Below are 11629 nucleotides of genomic sequence, written 5' to 3'. Positions count from 1 at the left end.
ATTCTATGGAACTTGCTAACTATGTAAACGAACCGCGTTATTAAAATTGCCTCTGAATGTCAATTTACTAGTGACTTTTGTTTACATAGTTAGCAAGATCCATAGAATGACACTTTACAATTTAGTCTCTTATCACCTGTCATTTGCTTTCAACTACCTTAATATGCCAGTTCCTTCAAAATAGCGAGATAATTTTTTCTCCATCGTAAAAAAACGTAGAACAGTACTTATGTTACGATGCGTCTGTAAAATTATATTTATCTAAGGTATAAATATTAGGAACTGGTAAAAGAAAGGAAACTTATCCGCTGCCCAGGCGAATACGTCTTGCTAATGCCATGTTACGGCATGATTGTCTTCATAGCTGAGCGTAACCGGTGCGGGGGGAGGCGCGTCGGCGGGCGGACGAGGCGCGGCGTCAGAACACGTCATCGCTGGGGTCGTCGTCCAGCTCACACAGGAGTTTGCTACTGTAAGAACAAAATTCACTTTTTATTTACCTATATTTGTCGTGTGTAGTCTGCATAGAATTGCATTGTAGGCTCTAGTCCATGGCCCTCCAAAGTTTTTAAGCCGACGGCCACGGTTAGCCTCAGCTTCAAATTCGACCACGACCATTTTTATTTAAACAGACTATTAGCAGACCTATTTAATATTAGCCTGAGATTGGGAATAACAAAAAAAAAACAGACTTTAACAACCTAACTAAGAAAGAGTGATTTTATTTAGATTTTAATAATTATGCTCGTCAATCAATACTTTCATTTTTATTTGGCTTTCTGAACTTGTTGCATGATGTAGCGTCTGTGTGATATGACTACAAGTCTACGTTTAGTTTCACAACGAAGCAAAGATGGTTATAATATTAATACAGTCATGTTATGTTACATATGAAGTAGGTACACACATTTGTTATTCATTCAAATAAAATGTGTGCTTGTAATATGCACTACTGAAGTTGAAAGTGCAAATGCTTTGCGTGTTTGTACTAGGTTAAATAGCAAGAATGTTTAAATGGAACACTTTAAATCTAAGAAACTAACTAGAACTGTTAATAAAACACAAAGTTATAAATGCCTAACCTTCACGATATTAACGAAATCAAATTGAAGCATAACATCTCGTAACCTACGAGTTTATTTTAAAATAAATATGTAGGACTGTAGGTTCTTATTAAAAAAAAAACAACAAAGAAATTACGATAAAAAGCTTAAAAAAGGTACATTTAGAGTTACCTTACCCATTTAACTTAAGTGTAAGGGCAATTAGAATGTAATCGTAAACAATATGAGGCTAGGCAGATAATGCAAAGGTATTGAGTGGAAAGGGTTAAGGAAGTAATTGTTTCACTCTACACTGTGCATGTGGTTCAACAATAAACATACTTGGAAAGTTACTACTTCCTTTATAACTAATGTTGCAAATATGTTCTTCCATCACCAAACTTGAAATCACTATCGGACCTGAAAGTCCAGCAATTCGAATCATCAATAACGCAAAAGAAAATAAAAATCTACTCCAACTAAAATGGAAACAAATCGTCATTTTTGGACACGAAATAGTTATGTGGGTTATTCATCAAAATAGACATGAAGGCATGATACTTACTCCTCTTTACTAGCGAAAGATTCTGCGTGTACTCTTCGATTGCAGGCCCTGTCGCAACAACGACAATGCCAGTACGCGAGGACACTTAGACTAAAGACGAATACCGCCGTTGGTAGCACCAGAGCCAACACCAGCCCCCGAATTGTAGAATCCCAAGAATACCTCGCCACTACCAAATCTGGTCTTGTTAAACTGTAGTAACAAGGGAATATCTTTGGTGCGTCCGGCCCAGCGTAATCATTCGCAAACACCGAACAGTTCACTCTTGGAGGATATCCACAACCTTCAGGGTTTATCAGAAATTTCAAGTCTGTTTCATCCCATTCGACTGGTACCGGCCCACCTTCAACAAACGGGGTTCTAGCTAGATTCACTCTTATCTTATGGCACTTGGTGTGCGCGGTCGTGCAGCCTTCTCTACAAGACGCCCACGTGCAATTCGTCAGGGTCTCAGCGTGAACATGAGCTGATACAGAACATATTCCTGCTTCAGGTACGAATTCAGCCAGTATAGTTTGTATAGCTGGTTCAACCACGAATGGGATTAGGAAGAGGAAAGCAAACACGGCGAGTATGGCTGACGTTCCGAGGCAAAGTGATGTATAGAATTTGAATCTTTCGAAAAAATGTGCAAGCAGCTGCTCCCTCGTCGGCTCTAGGGGTTTGAACTCTGGGCTCCCCGGTTCTGCGGAGGCACCCATTGGAAGGGTGGATCTCTCGGAGGCGGCCGGGGAGAGGCTTGTGCGAGATCTGCTCATGGTAGACATGGAGCCGAGGGTTAGGCGCGCGTCATGGCAAGCGTTTAATCGTCTCTTAGCGAACTAGCCGGGCCCTCGCAGAGGAGGGGAACGCCTGGAAAAGAGAAAAATTAGATAAGCAAAGTTATAAATATATAATAACATTTTAAAAAGGTCAGGTGGTCAATTATTTAATAACAACAAAGATTTAAGCGCTTAAACTGAAAATTATACGTACACATTTATAAGAATTTTGAATATTTATTATTCATCACCTACAGGTAACCTTAAGATCGTTCAGTAATTGGTAAGTACCCATAAAAGTTCAAGTCGAGTCAATTTTAAACGTCCAATTTATCTAAAGACATCCTAGACTGTGAATTATAAATAAGTCCGTGAGGGCTCGAGTAGAAGAAGTACTTAAATAAAGTATTCATTGGCTGGAATTCATTTTGGTCACGTAACATTTACTTCAAGGACAATTACATAATACACTATTCCGATGTACTACTGATACCGAATTTCAAGTTTAGACTACTTATTTATTACATACATTTAAATACCTCCATGGCACGATAGTATGACCATTAAACATCTGACTAAACCGATTATACATACTAACAATAACAATTTTCTTTTGTTCTTTCGTAATTCTTATTAATGTTTTTTTTTATGATTTCAAAGGTTTGAATTAAAACAGTTCAAACAGTAACTGGCTCTTACGTGACTGATCTCAAAGTGGAGAAACAGGATCATTTGGAGACATTTGCATTTCCGCTTGTCCCCCGGCGCAACCTTTAAACCTCATCTTTGCATCGTCGCCGACTTCCACAGTTCGTTGGCACAGCATTAGCGTTATGCACGACACCACAACTAAGACTGTCGGCAGTATCAGAGCCACCATGAACTGACGATGCGTTGATTCTAAATCAAATCTAGCAACCGCTATTTCTGGATTGTTTTCTGTATAGAAACAAGGAAATCTGGCTTTAGCGTTATGATCTGCACCATCTCTGCCGTAATCTTTAAGGAATTCTTTACATTCATCGGCCAAGGTGTTAACGCAGCCTTCTAAATTGATCATCAAACGACTGTCATTAGCTAGGGTCAACTCAACTTCAGCAGGAGCAATCATACGGTTTTGTACAGCTCTAGACTGATACAAATACTGGAGATAGGTAAAGTTAGTTAAATCTGATATTTCTGGCTTCGGCAGTAATGCTGCGTTTATACAATCGACTGCTACTACTCCGGAAGTTCCGTTGTGTACTGCATGGCAAGATAACATTAAAACTTCTTCGCCGTTATCCGTCCAAACTATAGCACCGGTGTCTTCTTGAGCTAATTTAACACATTTTGCTAAAAATACTCTGTCCCCACTTAACACTATTACGTTTTTGTTACGGGTTGGGATGTCAACACAGCGGCGGTCACAATTGTATGGAGTTTTAATTTTCCTACAAGTGCCTCTATTACACGAGAACAATCCGTGCACATCGATGCATGTAATCTTCCCTCTTCTACCGGAGCATTTTAACGGAGGATCTGTTTCTCTAAAAGCACATTCAAAAGCGTCAGTAATATTTATGCACTTCCCTTCAGTACAATTAAACGTTCCGGTTAAGTTTTTACACTCATCCCTAATGCAGTGATACTTCTTTGCATTTTCCTGATCTATACCGTAGCAAGTTTTATTAGCAGCACTTCCACATTCTGAGAGCAGTAAAGACGTTCCGTTCTTCCTGACGTTGACGTAGATTTGAATGCAGGCCCCGGAGGTCTTACTGAGGCACCACTCCCCACAGGAGCCCCAGTCACAATTGTCCTTGTTGATAGCTCGGGTTGTCGTGCACATTATTGGTGTTGGATCGATGCCGGAGGCCGTAGCCCTTGTGTAGGGCATGTAAATGGCAACGGTGAGGTAGACCAGAGCAACCGCGCTGAGGACGGCTGTCATTTGACACACACATATAGTCCCACATATCTTTTGGTCCTGTGGGGGTATGACCAGATTCTCTTCGGGGGTGGGTTTCGGCATCTCGTCACGAGCCGCGCTCTATCGTCACTGACGTACAGAAGCCAGTATTACGCATGCGCAATGTTTGGATCGATTGGCCGCAGTGCAGGCCCCGAATGTGCTATTTTTTTAAATAAAATGATGTCAATGCCCTATTGGTCAACAGTGCGTAATTATAGACACGCGAATGAAATTGAAATGGACATCGTAAAGATTTCACAGAATTACAATAGCGAATAGGACGCGCGTACCTATAATAGCAACATTCATAACATATCAAAGATACATGTTTGTAAAATACTTGTCACTGACGGAATCCAAAATTTCCAGAAAAAACAGTAGGTACTTAGGCATAATTTTGTTAAGGATGTATACTGTACATTAGTGTGTCAAAATAAAATTACTAACGTATCCTGGACTCCACGGAATATGATTTATTTCGACGTAAACAATATATGGAGGAGACAGTAGGAGTTACATAAAAAATATAGATATATTCTCTCTTCATGTTCACTCTTCAGTATAATTTTCAGTAGAGGATTCCTGCTCCGTCTTCGCAATCAAAAGCCTTGATACGTCGTCTCGTACCTCTGACTCTTATGGAGATAACTCTTATCACAGAAATTTGGACTTTAACTTTCTTTGGATTTCACGGATGCTTATACATACTTATATAGCAGTACTTACTTACATTATTTATGTCAATATTAGTCTTAAAAATATCAAAGTCAAATAAAAACGCTCCTAAAAATAAAACATAATTTATGTCCCTATGTATTCAATGTCCATTAGTGTTATCCATTCAAATTATTTAATAAATATATTTTTTCTAAAAAAAAAAGTTTTTTGTAACTAAATCAATGCTTCCTCAGAAAATATTGTGTTTAACCTCAATTCATGGAAGGATGCGCTGTATTATCATACCAATGTTCGGTCACATATTACTGATAGCTGTCAAGTCACCCAATAGTAATAGGTCACTTATAGCCTATTAAATCTAAATAAAAATTCACACCTATTTATTAGCATTCTTATACATATACGTAAAAATCAATACACTCAGTATTATAACTATGAGCAACAAATACACTTACCGGAAAAGCACAACCGTGGCACAACTCACACTAGATTCGCTTTTTGTATACTTAATAAAATATAAAAAAATAAAGGAAAACTTGCCCTTATCATTATATTTAGAATATCATCGGATATTTAGGTAGTTTGTTTTCCTAGCATTTGGTATGTTTTTCCGTTCACACATTCGCGATGATCAACTAAGATGAAGTTGTAGCGGGCGGCGCTGCGCACTGCGACGTTTGCCGTACCAACCTGAAGTTGGTTGCGCAGTGGAAAGTTAGGTTTGTACGAGTAGGTATGATTTGGGTGATGCGTATAGTTTAAGTTTTTATTTCTTTCAAAGCTACAATCTGAATAACTAAAAAGAATGGCGATTTTTGGCTGGATACTCGTACGTTAATCACAGCCAATTCGGCGTTAATGCACAAATGAGTTTAGAACACCTTTTTACCTATTTCTAGTTGTAAACAAAAAAATAACGAAAAATACATTACAATTTAAAAAGAATAAATACCATACCATTCTAAATAACTTTGTTAGTGCAATACCGTTCTCAGCTTCACAAAAAAAACTGTTTGATAACTCTTTACTTTAAGTCGTAGTGAGGGTGTTAAGTGAAATGACCTTTTTTTGCTTGATTAAAGCATGAAACTTGGCACAGTTGTTCCTTATTTCAAAATAAGCCGATTAAGATCGGTAGCCCGATGGAGCCCCCGCCCTGGAGCCCGAGAGGGGGGGGTCAAAATAGCGCCCCGCCCGGCTTCGTTCTAAAAATTCTAACAGGCCCCGTTTAGCTAATAGGTCATATTTGGTATCAATTTCGGATAAATCAATAACGTAGAATTCATTTCTGGTATAAAAAAAAAATGCAATTTGTAGAAAAAATTAAAAAAAATCCAAAAGAAATAATTTTTCAAGTGTAATTTTTGTTTTTTATCTATTGTCAAAATTAAACTGCCTGGTTTTTCTACATAAAAAAAATATGACAATAAAGCCTATTTAATCCAGATTTTAAAAACATAACTTTTACTAACCTTTATTAAAAGGAAATTGCATAAAAAAAACTTATATCGTCTCGCGCCGGTGAATATCTTTTTACCGACATCGGCATCGATATATACAACATCCGAAGTGCACACTCGAGTGCACTCTGGAGACCAATTAAATGTATTGTTTATTGTTGTAGATCCTATTATAAAGATAGACAAGCGTACAATTTTTTTTAATGTGTCGTTCAGTGAAAAAGGGACCTTGAAAAAAATTATCACAGCCTCGTGTTTGTATAGAAGCATACTCGTATTTAGTTAGTGCCAACCACTCCATGGACTCCATGGTCCCTGTTTTCAATTAATAAGAAGTAAACTGTAAGTATTATTTAATATACTTGCTTATTACATTATACCACACTTTAATTTTGCATCTTGTGTATTAATTTACAGTTCCTTCCCCCGACACATGAATGGGTACATTTCGTCATTCACGTATATATGTCAGTTTCAACCATATTCTGGCCACAGCAGGGTTGTCAGAACAGTTTGGAAACAGTCGTCTGCTCCTTGCTTTCATTCCCAAGAAGACGGACTGAGCAAGTTTAAAGAGGAACTAAAGTCTGACCCCAAACATATAATCCTATCCTGATAAGGCTGCTTCTGTTACAGTAGTCAATTCATGTAAAGAATTATTTCGGGCATTTTTTAATTATTTAGCAACGGCTTTATCTGTAAGTATCACTTTACTTTACAAGGTTATTTCACCTATCATCATATAAAGGTATAATAAAGTTTTGGTGAATGCTATTTATTTACTGCTATTGCTCCATCCTGTAGGAACTTGAATCCTTGTATCAGCCAGGCTAACAAGGGTCCATGCTTAGATCTCACTTTTATACACCTTATATTAAATGGTTCAAATTCTAGAAAGCATTTATTTGTCTGTTTATCGTGAATACTTGTTCCTGAATTACCTATGGATGTTTTGAGTGTATGTATCAAATATATATAATATATATACCATGTACTACATACATCACAAGTCTTATTGCGCTTACAGGATTACAAGGTCGATCGAGAGAATGCTTGGAATACGAGTACGACTCCTAGTTTTTCAGGGCCTGATAGAAATAAATCAGAGTTTAATTTACCATGACGGTAAGCTTCACTTATAACCACTGATCTTTTAGTGAAACTCATTTCTTTACCACTAGGTAAATCATCTTGAGACACTGTGTTGACAAAACTTCGAAGAGTTAAAAGTCCTTATTTATGCCATCGCGAAATTGTGTAGAGAAACATGTCACAAGTAATGTTCCTCGTGAGATTCCGAATACTCCAAGAACCATGAAAAGTCCGATTCATTTAATATGATGGCCCTAGTTGCAGATGCTGTAAAACAGTCATTGCAAGGTATTGATACGCACAGTAGACCCGAGCGTAGTCATAGCAGCTAGACTAGATTCATGCGTACGAATATTTCCCCAACTACAGGAATTGTGGGCTCACGTTGACATAGTGGAAAACACAATTATATCACATGACACACCATTGCATCCAGGTCAGGGAATTATATTTTAAGCTAATAAAATTATCTATTCTATAAGCTAAGTAAACTATCTTTTATTTACCCTAAAAGAGCGGAAGTCTTACCCCTGTTTCGAGCATTCAGTGGAAAGGGGAGAAAAAGTGAATTCGAAGCATGGAATCTGTTCAGAGTTCAACCAAGCCACTACAAGGATTCAAGATAGCTCCATCTTGTAAGAACAAGATGGAGCAATAGCAGTGGCTAAAAGCATTCCCCTAAAATACAAAAATGTGGTAATAAGTGCAATATTGAAGAAGGCAAGTTACACCGGGATATTGAAATGAAGAGTTGTATAATGTTATACCTGGTCTATGAGATTAAGTCGCTGCTAAGTTATTTTATTATCCCGTGGAGCGCCCTAACAAGACACGTGTGCTAGTAACTAGTATAGGAGTTCCATACTACGGTAATTCTGGGGCGCTCCAGGGGTTATTAAATTCCATAATGCATACCTACTTCTAACAAAAGGGAGCCATATAAATGCCCTATTACGCGCAGTGTACCGAGGGGTTGATGTTTAGGCAGGGGGGTGTCACTCCGCAGTTTAGGTACATTTGGCCGGCGTGCCCATCGGACAGGCGTATGGCAGTGGGCTGCCGCTCGGCGTGCACGATAGTCGTGTCACGTGGCGCTCGCGCAAAATTGAAAATACACAATGGCTTCGAAACTTACTTCCGTGAGAATCAGACATACTATCTCCGGATAAAAAATGTATGTTTACATAATCAACGTTTGTAATTCCTACATATTTATCTTAAAAATAATAAATCGGTGGGTATAAAGTCTATTTTTTTATTCGGTAGACTAAAATGACATTTCATAGTATGAACATCATGTGTCATTTCATACTATGTAATGTCATTTTAGTCTACCGAATAAAAAAATAGACTTAAGGTATAAAAACTTGTCAAGTGATAACCCCGGCCCCGTGCCGACACTCACAGCTCGGTCATAAAACTGCGGCGCGCAAAGGAGATTCACGGTTCGTGCGCGGTTATAAGCATGGACCTAGAATATTACGGACGGACTGTCACCTAAGACAAACTGTGACACTGCAATGGCGGACGGTTTGAATGTGTGCGTGTAGACGAGTGTTACCATGTAACACAAATTCTCCCCTAATGGTGAAACAATTATTTTTAACATCGTCCTTGTTTTCAAATAAAAAAATTAGGACAGTTTTACGTTAGACAATAAAATAGGTGTGTACGTATCTGATTTTATAGGTCTTGAAAATGCGCAATATTGCACAATTACTTTGTGAAAACATTATTTTCAATAAGTACGTAATGATATTTAGCATCGTAATGAAATCAGTTCGTCATGTTTTTTTTAATTTATACATTTAACTTGAAACATATCTGGTTTTCAACAAAAAAATTATAATACATAACAAACAAAAGTTAAGTATCGCTCCTTAGTATCGGGAAATTACCATACCGACCTAGTTTGAAATGCATAATCAATAATTTAACCATTTACCTAAATGATCTCTTAATACATAATGATTTAATAAGAAGGGTATCAATTACCCTACTTTCGGGAAATTACCCTATTCATGTTACTGGTCACACTCCTGTTTTGCAGTTTGATAATTTATAAATAACAAATTATCGTAATTTTACGTACTAATTGATAAACTTAAGTATGAAAAGTTATTCCGTGACTTTTTTTCTTTCGATCGGTACAATTCTAGCAGGATTTAGCTACGCATGCCGGCATATTTTATATTTTTCTTCGACATGTTTACTTCAATGACGTTTCGATTCGTCTGAAGGCAAACTGGTGGATGTGGGCTGTCAATGTGTGTGTGTCACGCGTAAATACTTAGAAACTGGTGGATGTTGGAATCACAGTTGTGTTGTAAGCGAAATTCTGTCCGTAATATTATAGGTTCATGGTTATAAGTTTCAATTTTGCTTGCAGGCAGCGATATAGGTGTAATTTTATACCTAAATCTGACTTTTGTGAAGGAGTGAATTTTCTGTACGGTAGTACTATTAGTTATTCTGTGGTTTAGGTTCAGACGTTAGTTCGTCGTCAAACTTGCTCAGTCCGTCAGACTTCTTGGGGATGGAAGCAAGAAGCAGACGACGGGTTTCACACTGGTCTGACACCTGCTTTGGTCAGAATATGGTTGAAACTGACCAGAAGTAAATGCACACCGGAATAAAAAACGCGATGCAACTACATGAATGATGAAATGTACGCATTTATGTGTCTGGGGAAGGAACTGTATTACGTTACGACACAAGACGCAAAATTAAAGTGTGGTAGGGTAATTCGCCAGTAACTGGCCACCCAAAACCAAAAAATCATTTTAGTATTAGGTGGCCAGTTATTGAAAGCTGGCCAGTTATTGGAACCTTATACTAAAATGAATTCTGTTTATAGGTGAATAGAATTCATTTTTAGTTTAGAGCGGCCAGTTACTAAAAGCGGCCAGTTACTGGCAAATTACTCTATAATGTAATATGTAAGTAGATTAAATAATACTTACAGTTTACTTCTTATTCATTGAGAACAGGGACCATGGAGTCCATGGAATGGTTGGAACTAACTATGCTTCTATACAAACGAGAGGCTCTGTGATAAATTTTTCAAAGGTCCCTTTTTTCACTGAACGACACATTTTTTTTCTAATCAAATATTATGTACGCCTTTCTATCTTTAATATATGATCTACAAAAATAAACAACACATTTAGTCGGTCTCCAGAGTGTGTACTTCGGATGTTGTCTATATCGATGCCTATGTCGGTAAAAAGATATTCACCGGCGCGGGACGATATATGTTTTTTAATGCAATTTCCCTTTCATAAAGGTAAGTAAAAGTTATGTTTTTAATATCTCCATTAAATAGGCTTTATCGTCATATTTTTTGTATGTAGAAAAACCAAGCAGTTTAATTTTGTCAATAAATAAAAAATAAAAATTACACTTGAAAAAATATTTTTTTTGGATTTATTTTTTATTTTTCTACAAATTGCAAATTTTGTATACCAGAAATGAATTCTACGTTATTGATTTATCCGAAATTGATACCAAATAAGACCTATTAGCTAAACGGGGCCTGTTAGAATTTTTAGAACGAAGCCGGGCGGGGCGCTACTTTGACCCCCCCTCTCGGGCTCCAGGGCGGGGGCTCCTTCGGGCTACCGATCTTAATCGGCTTATTTTGATATAAGGAACAACTGTGCCAAGTTTCATGCTTTAATCAAGCAAAAAAAGGTTCGACCTTTTTTTGTTACTTAAAACCTTAACTATCGGTAAGTATGCCTACTAAGTGCGATATGCATTCTAATGACCATCGCAAAATTTCTCGGAAAATTACCTTAAATTCAACTTGTTTATATCATAATTTACTTAGTAGTAAGAAGCATATACGTACATATTGTAGGTATCTCCGTATTCGAGTAGATAAATAGTAGATGAAAGACGAAAAATGTAGCATCTGTCCCCTCCATTTTCACATTTTTTCCTGTTATTTTACACGAATTGTATGAGTCCAGTTTTAGCTATTCTCTCAATCAGAAAAACACGATGAAACACAAGACTGCACTGGAGGAGTGTGTTTACCTTTGTACCTACCAAAGTTTGGTTTTGGGTTTTAG

At 37.4% G+C, this 11629-nt stretch overlaps 2 protein-coding genes across 2 annotated transcripts; both read right to left on the bottom strand.

Moving 5' to 3' along the window:
• Window positions 1-274: 274 nt before the first annotated feature.
• On the bottom strand, window positions 275-2375 carry LOC134647816 (protein tipE). Its single transcript, XM_063502146.1, has 2 exons — window positions 1609-2375; window positions 275-470 (listed from the first exon to the last, which is right to left on the bottom strand). The coding sequence occupies exons 1-2, from the start codon at window positions 2373-2375 to the stop codon at window positions 419-421; spliced, it is 819 nt and encodes a 272-aa protein (XP_063358216.1). The 3' UTR covers window positions 275-418.
• A 703-nt stretch (window positions 2376-3078) lies between these two features.
• Window positions 3079-4605, bottom strand: LOC134647805 (uncharacterized). The gene has a single exon (XM_063502135.1). It carries the CDS (start codon window positions 4381-4383, stop codon window positions 3079-3081), a length of 1305 nt encoding a protein of 434 aa, XP_063358205.1. The 5' UTR covers window positions 4384-4605.
• Between the last annotated feature and the right edge of the window lie 7024 nt (window positions 4606-11629).

This window comes from Cydia amplana, chromosome 1, assembly GCF_948474715.1.
Source record: "Cydia amplana chromosome 1, ilCydAmpl1.1, whole genome shotgun sequence".
Taxonomy (NCBI): Eukaryota; Metazoa; Arthropoda; class Insecta; order Lepidoptera; family Tortricidae; genus Cydia; species Cydia amplana.
The sequence above is the reverse complement of the archived record's forward strand: the minus strand, read 5'-3'. Positions and strand labels throughout refer to the sequence as shown.